At 36.6% G+C, this 13,623-nt stretch overlaps 1 protein-coding gene across 3 annotated transcripts in view; it reads left to right on the plus strand.

The window, feature by feature from the left end:
* The window catches only part of ccser2b (coiled-coil serine-rich protein 2b), an 83,108-nt gene that overhangs the window by 35,448 nt on the left and 34,037 nt on the right, over window positions 1–13,623 (plus strand). For all 3 annotated transcript variants that reach the window (XM_084135687.1, XM_084135686.1, XM_084135688.1), the window contains exons 4-5: window positions 10,048–10,147; window positions 11,075–11,171. In XM_084135687.1, the coding sequence (XP_083991813.1) occupies window positions 10,048–10,147; window positions 11,075–11,171 (197 nt within the window). The remainder of the gene's footprint in view (window positions 1–10,047; window positions 10,148–11,074; window positions 11,172–13,623) is intronic.

The raw sequence follows: 13,623 nt of genomic DNA on the forward strand, positions 1-13,623 counted from the left end.
CTGGACTTTGTTCCATAGTGAGGTGTTTTTGGCTTGTTCATTAGCTATTAAATGAGGTCAGTTTTTAAGTTGCTTTGTTTTAGTTTCTTTGACTCATTACAGGATTAGTTCATCCAGAATTCTGTCATTAATTACTCACCCTCATGTTGGTCCAAACCCGCAAATGAAGATATTTTTGATGAAATCTGAGAGCTTTCTGTCCCTCCATAGACTGCAACGTTATTACCACTTTCAAGGTCCAGAAAGGTGACTATAGTTGTTCAGGTAATGAATCAATGAGAATACTTTTTTAAAACTAAAATTTTACTGTTTAATGTTAATGTTATTTTCAGTATTATTTTCTTTATTAATGTTCATAATAATTTATATAATGTATTTTGTGAAGTCAGAGTATGTTTTACATATGTGCTGAGGAGAGATATGGGATGAGCTATATTTGACGTAGAAGTATGTGTGCAATGCAATATATGTTTTCCACTGATGCATATGTACCACAAATTGAAGGACAGTTTTCTTTATATGGAAAGTGGATTGTACCATGTGTAAACATGAGGTATACGGTCCATTTTAAACATAAGCAACATGTTTTTCTACCTTACCAGGTTTTTCTACCTTACCCTCAGTGGTGTATATAAGGTCAATCCTTATAGTGTAGCACCCGAGAGAGAGAAACATATACAGCTGGCATGAGAGGGGGTGAGAGGAAAGAGATGAGGAGAGAGGACAGAGAGGGGAACATAGAAATCTGGAATGAAGACCACCTCTCCTGTAACCTTCCTCTCCTATGGCTATTTCTCTCGTATGTCTGACGCATACAAATAATAAATAAGAGATCTCTTGGCAAAATAACTGGTGTTGCCTCCGTGATTCAACAATAATGGGGAAAAGCGTAACAAAAATAATGACTTTATTCAACCATTCCTTCTCTTCCATGTCAGTCTGTGACGCTGTTCACATTGTAAACACAGTGCAGCGTTTCCGGGTTCTACGTCAGAACGCCAGCTCAGAATTGGCCGGTTGCTGAATCAGCACCACACGCATGTGTCACGGTGCTCATGTGAACAGCGTCAGAAATTGTTGAATAAACTCGTTATGTTTGTTTTTTTGTGCACAAAAAGTATTCTCTTCACTTTATAACATTAAGGTTGAACCACTGTAGTCACATGGACTATTTTAACAATGTCTTTACGATCTTTCTGGACCTTGAAAGTGGTAATAACGTTGCAGTCTATGGGGAGTCAGAAAGCTCTCAGATTTCATCAAAAAGATCTTCATTTGTGTTCCAAAGATGAACGAAGGTCTTACGGACTTTACATGAGGGTGAGCAATTAATAGAAGAATTTTGATTAAAGCAACCCCAGCTTCTGGAACCTGACCTGACGGAGCTGAGCAAATGGCACTCACTGTGCACAGTACAGTATTTTCACAAGATCCGATAAGCAGCCATAACTTAGACTAAATAAGTCTCCTTATAAATACAGCAAATAGAGATGATATGCCGTACTTCATGGAGAAAATGCAGAGAGAATGGTTTTATTTATTTGTTAATGGAATATTTAACCCAAAGTGGAAATTCTGCCATAAAACAATGGTTTAACTGTAAATAGTTATCACTTTAGATTAGGTCACAGAAAATGGTATTGTCTATTAATGTATTAACTACAGTTATAAACTATTAATTAACTATAAACTTTATGGTTTTTAGTGGTTTGCAAATGATTTGTAAGTACTTTATTACACTATACTTATTATAAAGTGTTACCAAAGATTTTAGTAAATAACAACATAAAATTGATCTTTGTAATAAATCTATTGTATGGATTTATGGGATGGATTTTTAAAGATAACTTTTTAAATAATTTCCTTTTTTTTATGGTAATTTTTGGAGATTGACAGCCTTGAGGCCTGTTGACACCAAAATTTTGTTACATTTTCGCAAGCAATTTGTACAAACTAATGTTTTTCAGTGTGTAGATTTTCTTGATCTAACCCTGATCTAACCCTGTACCATGATTGTCCTGACCTGTCTCTCCACATGACAATTCAGCTTGACAAGTCATAGCCCTCACTTTAGTGGCCATTGTATGGATGTCTTTATATCTTCCAATTTGATGATCTAGTTTTCTGTAGATGTAATTGTTTTACTACTTTTTCTCCTCCTTACCCTTTCCTTTACCATCTCTTCTCCCTCCCATTACTAAATGCTTTTGGGACAGTAAACCAAGAACAGAGAATCTTACCCTGAGAAATAAATATGTTTTTGGGCCAGATTGTTGGCAAAGAAAAATAACATGAATTTGTGTCAGATCAAAATCATTTTATGATAATAGATGGATTGTCATATATTATGTCAGTGGAGTGCTGAAGATCTAGGCCCATGGTGTCATCGTAGTCGGAGAGACGCAGCCGAAGTGAGGGCTTCAACCCCTAGCAAAAGGTGGCGAGGTGGGCCGGCAAATTGTAGAGCATAAACTGTAATCGATGAGTTTCCCTGATGTAGATGATAAAGCTGTTTTTTGACCAATAAGTCGCTGACAGCTTGATGACGGGGCCGACCTGGTGCCAGATAGTACTGGCCAACTGCAGCGCTTTACCAGTGAGCAAGGAGATGACAAAGGCAATTTTAGCTCTTTCTGTGGGATAGCACTGCGGCTCCATCTCTAACTGGAGCAAACATTGCAACAATAAGCCACTGCAATCATCCTGAGTTGGCCAGAGTGCTCATGGGACCGCCATTAAGCGTGTGGAGATGGAGACTGAGGAGGGTGAATCAGGAAATGGCAGTATCTTAGCGCAGTGTTTCATGAGCGCTCAACCAAGCACTTGAACCGATTTCTCAATCGGGTCCATGGCAGGTAAATGGGTGGATCTCTTGAGCTCATGGTGAGTGGTCTGGTCTTCTGCAATGTATAGAACGATCCAGACGAGGTGATGATTCCAACATTGTGTTTTTTGACAGAATGTGCACAAACTAAGGAGCAAAGTCCAACAAAACTTACAGCAAACTTAACTGTGAACAGCTGAATGGTTGCAGCAACAGAGTTCGAGGAGTTGTGTGGTTGGCCAATTTTGAACAGCCAACAGTGACTTTATGACCACTTAGACTTGTCAAATTTAAGCCTGGTTTCACAAACAGGGCTTAGATTAAGCCAGGATTAGGCATTTGTTCAATTAGGACATTTAAGCAGCTTTTATAAATGTGCCTTAAAAAAAAAAAAAAAAAAAACATTACTGGTGTGCATCTTGAGACATTTTTTACCACTCACCACTATAAAATGGTTATACAAAAGAAATTGGTCTGTACAACTACTACAATACAACAGCTAGTCATCTGAAACCATTTGACTGCTGTGTGTGAAGAACAGACCAGAAAATAAGTTAAAAAAATCTTGCCATCCACCTAGCTCTCCCTGATGCATTAATACATTTAATAACTTACCACTCTTTTTTTTCCTTGAGTGAATCAGTTGATCTAGTTGTCGAAACCATCTCATTAAACCTTCAGGGTGATACAAGATCTAATCACCCTGTCTGTGTTTATTTTGCAATAATGGCTAGCTGACTGTACAGTATATTGTCTTTTACACTTTAGTCTGTTCCTCACATACAGCTATAAAATTTGAAATATAGCGCTTGCGTTGCATAGACTTCTTTAATGATACCTTTATTGTGCTTTTTTGTTCTCTTTGAAGAATGAAGTCAAAGTTCCCAGTCATTTTAATTGCGTGGGGAAAGTTTTATTTACGTGAGGTCCTTCATTAATTCGCTAACTACCTGTCTGGTGCAAAATGTTAACAAAGAACTGATGACCTAAATACAACAGACATTAAATCTACTTTTCACATCCTCTCTCTTTTTTCTGTCTCCCTCCACTGCCTAGAGTGCTACATCATTTCAATACAATGTGTTCAGGCTGTCACACACCACTGACACAAGAACCCCTCTAAAATATTGAGTAAAATATTGAGTATATTGACTTTCTCTCCCACCCCTTCTGCCTCTAAAAGTACCTCTCAAAAACCGTCCGTCCTTCCTTCCATAATCTGTCGTAATCTGTCAGTTTAGTAATATTTTCTGGCTTGTTTCAGTTTGCTGCTGGGACTCAGAACAGCAAAAGCACGCAGTGTCAAGAATTCCAACGTGAAGGTTTAGGAGATGTGTTTCTCATGTAGACCTTTATTGTCATCCAGTTCACTTAAGGAAATATGCAGATCGGCTGGTTTCAAGTTAGTCTTTTAAGTTCGCTTACACGACAGTGATGTGATAAAAACTGAAACGTTTTTTCTTTGCAGAGAAGACTACGTTATCAAAACGACCCGTTCACACGGATCCGCGAAAATGACTAATAACGCCATATTATGCATAACAGACAAGTAGTTGGAGATGTCACTTTGTAAAGAAAGGCTGCGCACATACGCATTATTTTACTACAGTGCACTCGAGCCGAGCACACATGCCTATAGACACAAATTACATAATCTATCATTTATTTGTCCGATCTTCATTCTAAGGATGTTAATCTTGATAATACTGTATTATTACTTTGTCTTCTGGGCAAATTTCATCATCACAAAGCCAGAAACATTCACTGTAATCCCAATTTTAGAATGTTCTCCCTTGATATAAAGACCTTTTTACTTCCTTTAAGAAAATGTCAAAACCTTTTAACACAAAGGCTTAGAAAAAATATATATCATGCTTGAGTCTGTTGTAAGAAACATCAAATCTTATAACCACTTGTGATGATGTCCGTATGCCACCCCTTAATTCTTACTTTAAAAAAAAAAGCCTATAGACTAAGCACGTAATAGCCTACGCATGTGCATGACATCACCATTTCACAGATTCACGTTTTTTGTAGTTTACACAGAGATGATAACGGTTTCGTTTTCAAAAGCTTGCACTTTGAATACTTTGATAACTATAAAGATAACGATAAAGATATAGTTTTAAAAGTCATTCTCAATATTAAAGAATAGCAGAGTTCACGCCACAGCTATAACGATAACGGCACAGAGAAACAATATCATTGGAATCACTTTCAGAATGATTTTATCCAGCTGATGAATGGTAAACACACTGACAGCCAATCAGAATCAATCCTGCTGTAACAAGCTTTATTTAAAGTGACAGACAAGCACGTGCTTAGAATAAACAGAACGATATCGTCCATTGGTGTGGACACTAATTTAGTTATCTTTATAGTTATCGTTCTTGGTGTGAAGGGGTCGTAAGATGGCTCCTTGACTGACAAGCCATCATGCTCCAAAAATCTGATTGACCATCTTAAATTGGGATGACAATTCTACTTGCACCAATGTGCACCAGATCAGTTAGAAAACAAGTGTCCTTGTTCTAAAACACAGCTATAATCTTAAACTGGATTTTCTAGCTGGGAGGTCCTATCACAATAGAAAAAAATCTAAACCGATACAGAGTGAAAGTTTACAATTTACAATACATTTTTACAATTCTAGATTACATCCACAGATGAACTACTACTAAAAAAACTACTACAGTATTGAACACATTACTTTATCGAATTATAAAAACAAGATGGGGCGTTTTTTTTTCTTTTTAAATGAGAAATGGACGTCAGGTTGGATGGTTTAAATTTTGTGATATGGACAAATTTGAAAAAAGGGATAAAAAACAGTCCATCATTTATTGCTATTATCTGTATTGCTTTATTATTATTAAATACTGATTCTTCATTGCGATTAGAAACATTTTTTTTTTTCCATTATGCCAACTTTTTGTGTTCATATTTAATTCAGAGCATATTTCACATATGGTTTGGTGAGACATATAAATAAATATATGACATTTATCATAAAAGCAAAGCAAAAGCAAAAGCTTTGAAAGTCAAGCTTCCTTATGCAATGAGAAGGTAATTGTATGTTTGAATAGCGCTGGTCACATCTGGGTCATGTTTGAAAGGCTGTACCACCATTGTGTGAAGTCTCGGAGGCTGTATGAGAAAAGCCTTTTGTTTTCTTAATGTAAAACGCACCATGACATAGCAAATTACTGTCTGATGGGAAAGAAAGACCAGAAATGGAGCAGACCGTAAAGTTCATTCAGGAGCACATCCTGTGTCTTGAGCAGAGGGAAACAAGCCTACTCTGAGAGCTGCAGATAATGATTTTTCCCAAGTACATTTCAGACATGTTTGTTATTTAGTTTCTACTTGTAAGGTCAGATTTCCTTTTGTGAGAAAGAAATTGTCTGTTCTCACAGATGAGTTAGGCCAGCTTGAAACTATATCTGCCTCTTCCACTTTATCTGCATTTTAATGGCTAAATCACAAAACCTTGGCCCAGTCAATAGTAATATGTACCATGCTAATATACGTCCAAAACACATGCAAGTAGGGTTGTCATGGTACTAAAATTACAGTAGTCGGGACCTATACCAGTAAAATGTCATGGTTCTCGATACCAGTTGTAGTACCATAGCAAAAACTGTTAAAAATAAAAATATTAATTAAATTAAATGAGTTTATTACTCATGATGACAATAATTATATAAGTAAATAATACATTTAAACAACATTTAGCCTTCAAATGGATACAATGAAGGACAAACATACAAACACATATACTACATAGAACAAGTGGCAGGTTTGTTAGTTTACATTTACAATCTAAGACTTCATGCACATCTATTTTGACATACCGTATCAGATTGTTTTGTCCTGTCTTTTGGTATGGTTATATCACTGTCAACCATTGCAGTTTTGGATTCAATCACGCATTTAAATACAGTTGTAAATCCGAAACTTTGCAGTGCACTGAGCAGCGTGAAAAACAAAACGTTTATTACAATTGCGTATGGGTTATAAATGAAAAGCAAGCAAAAAGCGCTTCCTTATATAATCACTGAAGCTGTGATCAATCTACACTCCTGTGAAAAATTCCGCTTTAATCAAAAAAGCTGTCTACACTGCACAATGACTCTTTTTTGCATCGTGTTGGCACTTTGTTGGTAAAAATGAAAGGGTTTGTGAGTGTGCAGAAGAAGGTGTTTTGAGTGGTGTTAAGCAAATTCTGACTAACTTAAACACCTCATATTGGCCATTGGGTTCATGCGCTCAAAAGAAATGTCTGTGATTGGCTTCAATGATTAACACTTGAAAAACACTTTGTTAATAGAAACCTTTGGGTCACAGAGTGCTTACACAGATACACTCAGTAGCATTTGAAATCAGTCACCTATCAGCAGGTACCTGATATACCCGGTACTACTGGTAGTGTCACATTATGTTAATTTACTATATCATTTGTTATAAATAAAGAAAAAAATCAACATTTAGAATTTTTACCTCAGTATGTTTCTTCTGTGAGTTTCTTTATGTGTGCTGTTACTCTCATTTGTTTCGATGTCTCCACGAAATTCTCTCTCAAAGAGACAGGCAGCACGAGCCTCAACAGCACGACCATAGGTGTGGTCATGCCATGTCGTAATTACCGCAATTACGTGATTTCAACTTGTAAATAGCGTTCACAACCTTGTAGAGCTTATAATAGCTTGTTTAATTTTTGCTCATTACAGCTTGTAATAATGTCTTAGAGCTCCTAGTTGTACCACGTGACTGCTGTACCACCTGACCGCTGCAGATTCATTTAGGCATTGATAGTGGTGCCATAGAAACGCATAATTCCCAGTCCGAGGATGTGAACAGCTCAGAATATAACGTCACGTGTTGTCATCTTGAGACTACAGTAATTACGACATGGCATGGATGCAGCACTTGTTACCAGAAATACACTATCAAATCATTCTCACATTTTGATGCTTCCCTAGTTATTTTCTGTCAGTCTGAAGTTTTAATCAGGCTACTTGTCGGGTCGGGAAAGTAAAATTCCCTTTCATCTGCCTCGTCAAAAAATCCCCTTGTCCCAGACTATCGGGCAAGTGGTAATGTCGAGCCCTATAATTTAGGGAGGATAATCAAGCTATTTAGTTCTCATCTAACAATACTTAGCATAATATACTGGCCATCAGACAATAATAGGGCTGAATTTCACTGACCAAGACTATAAAACAGAGAAGAATCAAAGTCAGGCAGTTCATTGACTTTAGTATTTGGCGGCGTTTGTTGCTTTGTTAGCAGTCATTTTCATTCAAGAAACCTCTAATTTTATCTTGCACAGCTTTGTAAATTGGCAGTTCCCTTCTGAGTATTCCTCTATTGTCATGCCATGAGTAGATAGCCGGTCATGGGGAAGAGGTTTTAACCAGAGGTCCTCAACTGGCACTAAATCTTTTCTGAGAGAGATGAGTTGTGGAGAGGGGGAGTCGGCTTCCATCATGAGAACTGTTCCTCGCTTGAATACGCATCAGTTGTCTTCCTCCTTCACTTAAGTCTACTCTGCCAATTGCTTTCTCATCCTTAAAGTACCCATGCTTATCTTAAATTTGTTTGCACTTTTAATTTTGGCTAAAGTGTGCTCCGCTTCCTGATTTTTTTATTTATATTTTTTTAAGTAAAAAGTTTTGTCAGGTGAGAGTTTTTAAGTTTTTTAAGTAAGTAACCATTTTAACCATTCTAATGAACTTTTTCAGTTGCCAATTCCAAATTAATTTTGTATATCAGAACATGATTGTAAAGTCCCGTCTCTAGAAAACAGAATTTTTTTTTTTGTCCCAAAGATTTTTTGTTATTTACATTTGTAGTTATTGTGTTCATGTTGTTTTGCCAAACGGGTGTATTACGGGGTTAGGGGTAAGGTCAACAGTGTAATCTTAGTTTTCTTCTTCTTTTTATTATTATTCTTGAGTGAAAGTCTATAGCAGCCCACTGAACCCTTTGGTCAAAACGAATTAAATTTGGAACATAGAGGAGGGTCAAAATTTTAACCCTAGCAAATTGAAAGTCTCTTAAACCTTCTAACTCCACCAATGGGTCAAAGATGCACTGATGTTTACGCAAATACCTTTGGAACCATAAAGCTTGGAAACAAAATTCAGTTTTCCTCTGATTTCCTAAACTTTAATTTTATGTTTTCCTTCTCCTTCAGATTTTATCCAATCTTCACCGAGGTTGAGTTGCAAAAAAGTTATCACTTTATCACACACACCCAATAGTTTTTGAGAAATAGTTTTACAAATTTGACTAGCACGCAAAAGTGGATGTTAGGCTATATCTTCGCAATGCTTTGGCGTATTGAGACGAAACTTGAGACAAAATTTATGATTTTGCTTATAACTTCTCAACAGTTTGATCAATCATGAAACTTTTCTCTTTAGATTCGGTACAGCATGCAGAGTCTATATCCAAAACTATATCAAGCTTTCCCATGTCGGCCATTTTTGGCATCGGCCATTTTTAAGTTTGCAGCAAGTTCTGTATTTTACGAATGCATTGGCGTATTGATACAAAACTTGGTATGCGGCTTTGGCTACCTGTTGATTTTTTTGGGTTGCTGCACAATTTGCAAGAATGTCTTTAGTTTTTTCGTATTCCTCTTGGGTCCTACAGAATCCAATGGTACATGTTTTTCAACAGCCAAAAAGAATCACCTTTATGTGATTTGTGGGCTTGGCTCAGCCACGTAATTGCTGTTTGTATCTATATTTATTTACAGATGTTTTTTCAGAAGCAGGTATTTTTTAAATACAAGTACACTGTAAATATACATATCTAGACAATAAGGGCATTGTATTAAAGGTATAGCGGAGGATTTTTTACTTCCGGGTGGATCACCTATACTATTGGTCCTCCTAATTGTCAATCATTCTGGTGAATCAATCAAACTTATTCAAAAAGTGGAGAGGGCGGGTCTTATCTAAAATTCTCAAAGATCCTCCACTATACCTTTAAGTTATTAATTTAAATAGTAGTGCATACTAGTTAAAGACACTAAATATAAAGTGGTTAAAAAATAAGTTATTCTATAATCTTTCCACTATACTATTTTTTTTATTATTTTTTAGATATGGGAATCTTTTTTCTTTTTTTTTTTTAATTGAAAAGTGAATATAATAGATTGCAAAGATCCTGGCTGCAGTGTTGACTCTCTTTTCACATTATACATTTATAAGGACATTCTCAAAAACCTGGAGAGTGTGGAGTCGTGTGACCTGGAGGACGATGATCTCATGTTGGATTTGGACTTGTCTGAAGAGACATCATTACACAGCGGTGAGTGATATAGTTTGGCTTGCATTCTCTTTAAACTGTTGCTTTGCCATGACAGTATTTGACTTGAAAGAGAAAAGTAGTAGAAAGTAGAACTAGTATAGTAGTACAGTTTCCGCTAATGTTTGCTACAACAGATTCGATGATAGATTTAAGAACGCAACCGTGCATGAAGCTTGCATAGCTGGAAACATTTGCATTCACATACTTGCGTAGAGTTTGTTTTTAACAGTGTTGGGGTTACAATATTCTCAAGTTACACGCATTACATAGTTAAATTACTATTTCAAAGAGACAAGTAAAACAAGGCGTTTCTTTTTAAGTTTTCACCCAAATACACAAATTAGATTTCCAATTACAGTTGGTAACTTCTAGTAAATATTGTAATGAATGAATACAAATGTATTCAGGTACACCCTCTATTATTCATCCTCTGGCTGTTCAATTGTACTACAGATAATATTGTACCATATACATAAAGCACAATCAATAGTGTACAGAACAATCCCCGTAAGCCCCTCTACAAGTAGCCTTTGCTATTTTTATCATTTTTAAAGGTGCATTAAATATAACACTGGGGCTTCATACACAGTCTAACGGTCTATACAAATCTAGAATTCATATAATGGACCCTTTTCCTGGGCATATGAGACAGTACAGATGAATGAGCTAAGTCATATTTTTTTTGTTTTATTATTATTATCAATGTTGAAAACAGTTGTGCTGCTTTATTTTTGGAAAGGATGATACACTACCATTCAAAAGTATGGGATAGGTAATGTTTTTTTTTTTTTTTTTTTTAAAGTGTGTATATGTAGTTTTATTCAGGAAGGTTGCATTAAATTGATAAAAAGTGACTGTAAAAATTTTATATTGTTACAAAAGATTTCTAGTAAAAATAAATACTGTTCTTTTGAACTTTCTATTCAGCTGATACTGATGGGATGTCACCTTATGAGTGCTCAGAAAAAGAAGGCTGGCCCATTCAGGGGAGACGTCAGCAATGCTGGGGCAGGTGTGAAAACAGGTGACCTTTATGCATTTTGACATTTTGTGAAATTGTTGTACATTTTATGCCAGCGCTTAGCACAATTATTCAAACTCTGAATAAATTACATAAAGCAAGCAAGCAAAGAACATTTAAGTGGTCCATGACGAGTCTAATGTGATTTATTCACTTTTGCAAAAACTCCCATTATAATCAATGAAGCTGTCTACACTGCAAAATTAATCTCTTACTTAAATCTTTTCTGCACTTTGTTGTTTATGATGATGAGAGAATTTGTGAATGCATATTCAGAATTCAGTCAGTGAGTAAGTTGAACATTGCATTCATAATCTCAACAGAAACGTATGTGATAGGTTATAATGCTCAACGCTGCATACCACACGTGAAAAGAAATATGATGCACCATAAGCAAATCTACTGTAAATGTAATGCCGCAATCGATACTTTTAATTAATTTAACGTTTCACATTAATTGTGATAGCCGTAATAGATCTCTCAGGGCCATTTTTTGCCTCCTTATCCTGAATTTGGGGGGTTTTGTGGCATTTTAGCACAAAACCATCGTTAATTTCAGACCTAGTTTTACCTATGTTTTTGTAAAACTCCAAAAACACACCTATACATAACATTTGCTGCAGTTTCCAGCTGAAATGACCACTAGTGGCAGTAAAACACCAAGAACTTACCTTTTCACACAAATGATGATTACACGGGCAGATTAACATTTAATAAAAACTTATTGTCAGGTAGTTCATTGCCCAATACTATGTTATGTCCTCAAAACACTTTTACCATAGTGCATGATTTGTAAACGAAAACATTTTAACATTTGCATCAGCTCCTCTCACCTACAGCATTGCACTGTCCTCTGCTTTGCATTGTCCCGTGAAATTCAAGACTTGTAGAAGCAAGCTAAAATGGCAAAGTTGCTTCAGCACATGCATTTTTTCTTACATTTGCTTTTGCTAACAGTTAATGGTTGTTAACGGTTAAGTTTAGGGTTTAAGATTTAGTGTAGGAGGTACGTTATTTTCAAATGTGGTAGATCATTAACCTTTTTTGAACTGCTGCAATACTTACAACAACCAACCAAAGCGTTGTCAGATTCAAGTTCATCTGTTTCGATTAAAACTGAGCGCATTTTTATAGTATATTTAATATGTAAGCCTGTAGAGATTTTAGACTATCATCTCTATCCCGGTCAGTTTCACGTGGCATTCCTGTGCTGTGTGGTCACGAAAGCTAATCATTTGCATACGTTTTTAAACATTGGGGATTAAAAACAAGTGATTTTAAACTGTTGAAGCTCAAAAAGCAGCGAAAGAGACATCATTTCGCTTTATTTCGCAAATTTTTCATGAATCCTTTTGGTTTTCTTGATTTTGTATGTTTTAAGTTTGTTTTATATAAGTTGTACAGCACTTTGGTTTCAACAAACTTTTGTTTTTAAATGTGCTTTATAAATAAACTAAACTAAACTGATGTGCGCTCTGTCTGAGAGATGGTTTCTAAGCGCTAATTGAGTGATGCGTGCACAAGGACGTTCTGAGTTAATTTTTCCGCCTAAATTGGCTTGAATGGTTTAATACACATACTTTTGTGTCAAAATGCCTGTCTTTGCAAGTATACTCGTAAACACAGTAATTTATGTCTTATGTGAATATAAACAGTTGAGAAAGAAAATGCTTGTGCAACTGTATATTGGACCGATGCATTCAGTCTTAAAGTGACAGCAGCCTAGAAACCTGTGTCACGATCCTGGTGGTTGGTCTTTTGTTTTATATGGAGTTTTATGTCTTGTCCCGAACTCTCTTTTTTTTCTGTGATGGTTACGGAGACCATCTATGATCCTTCTGTCTTTCCGCCTGCTCCACCAGGGGGATTTTCAGTCCAATCTACTCTGCTGTTTTGGTCTTCTGCTCAACCTTGGAGATCTTCAGTCCAGTATACTCTGCTGTTGTGGTCATCTGCTCCACCATGGTGATCTTCAGTCCCTTCTTCTCTGCTGTTGTGATCTTCTGCGCCACCGTAGGGATCTCCAGTCCCTTCTACTCTGCTGTGGTAGTCATCTGCTCCACTATGGGGATCTTCAGGCCCGTGGACTGGAAGCAGGACTGGAGACTGGGGCAGATCGGTGACCCAGGACGGAGCCAGCAGAGCAGGTGGCCATGGTGGAGCTGACGGGACTGAAGACCATCCCAGCAGAGCTGGAGACCACCAGGGGCAGAGCAGATGACCACAACAGCCAAGCAGATGGGATTGAAGATAAAAACCACCACAGCAGAGTAGAAGGGACTGAAGATCCCCATGGTGGAGCAGGGGGAAAGACAGATGGATCATAGATGATCTCCAGGACCGTGTCCGAACAGAGAGAGTAATTATTTTCTTTGTTCTTATTTTTTCTATTTACTTGTCTTCAGTAAGCTTGAGGGTTTTTTTTTTTTTACTTAGGCTAGTAGTTTTTTTGTGA

This window comes from Abramis brama (genome assembly GCF_963993115.1).
Source record: "Abramis brama genome assembly, chromosome: 14".
NCBI classification, from domain to species: domain Eukaryota; kingdom Metazoa; phylum Chordata; class Actinopteri; order Cypriniformes; family Leuciscidae; genus Abramis; species Abramis brama.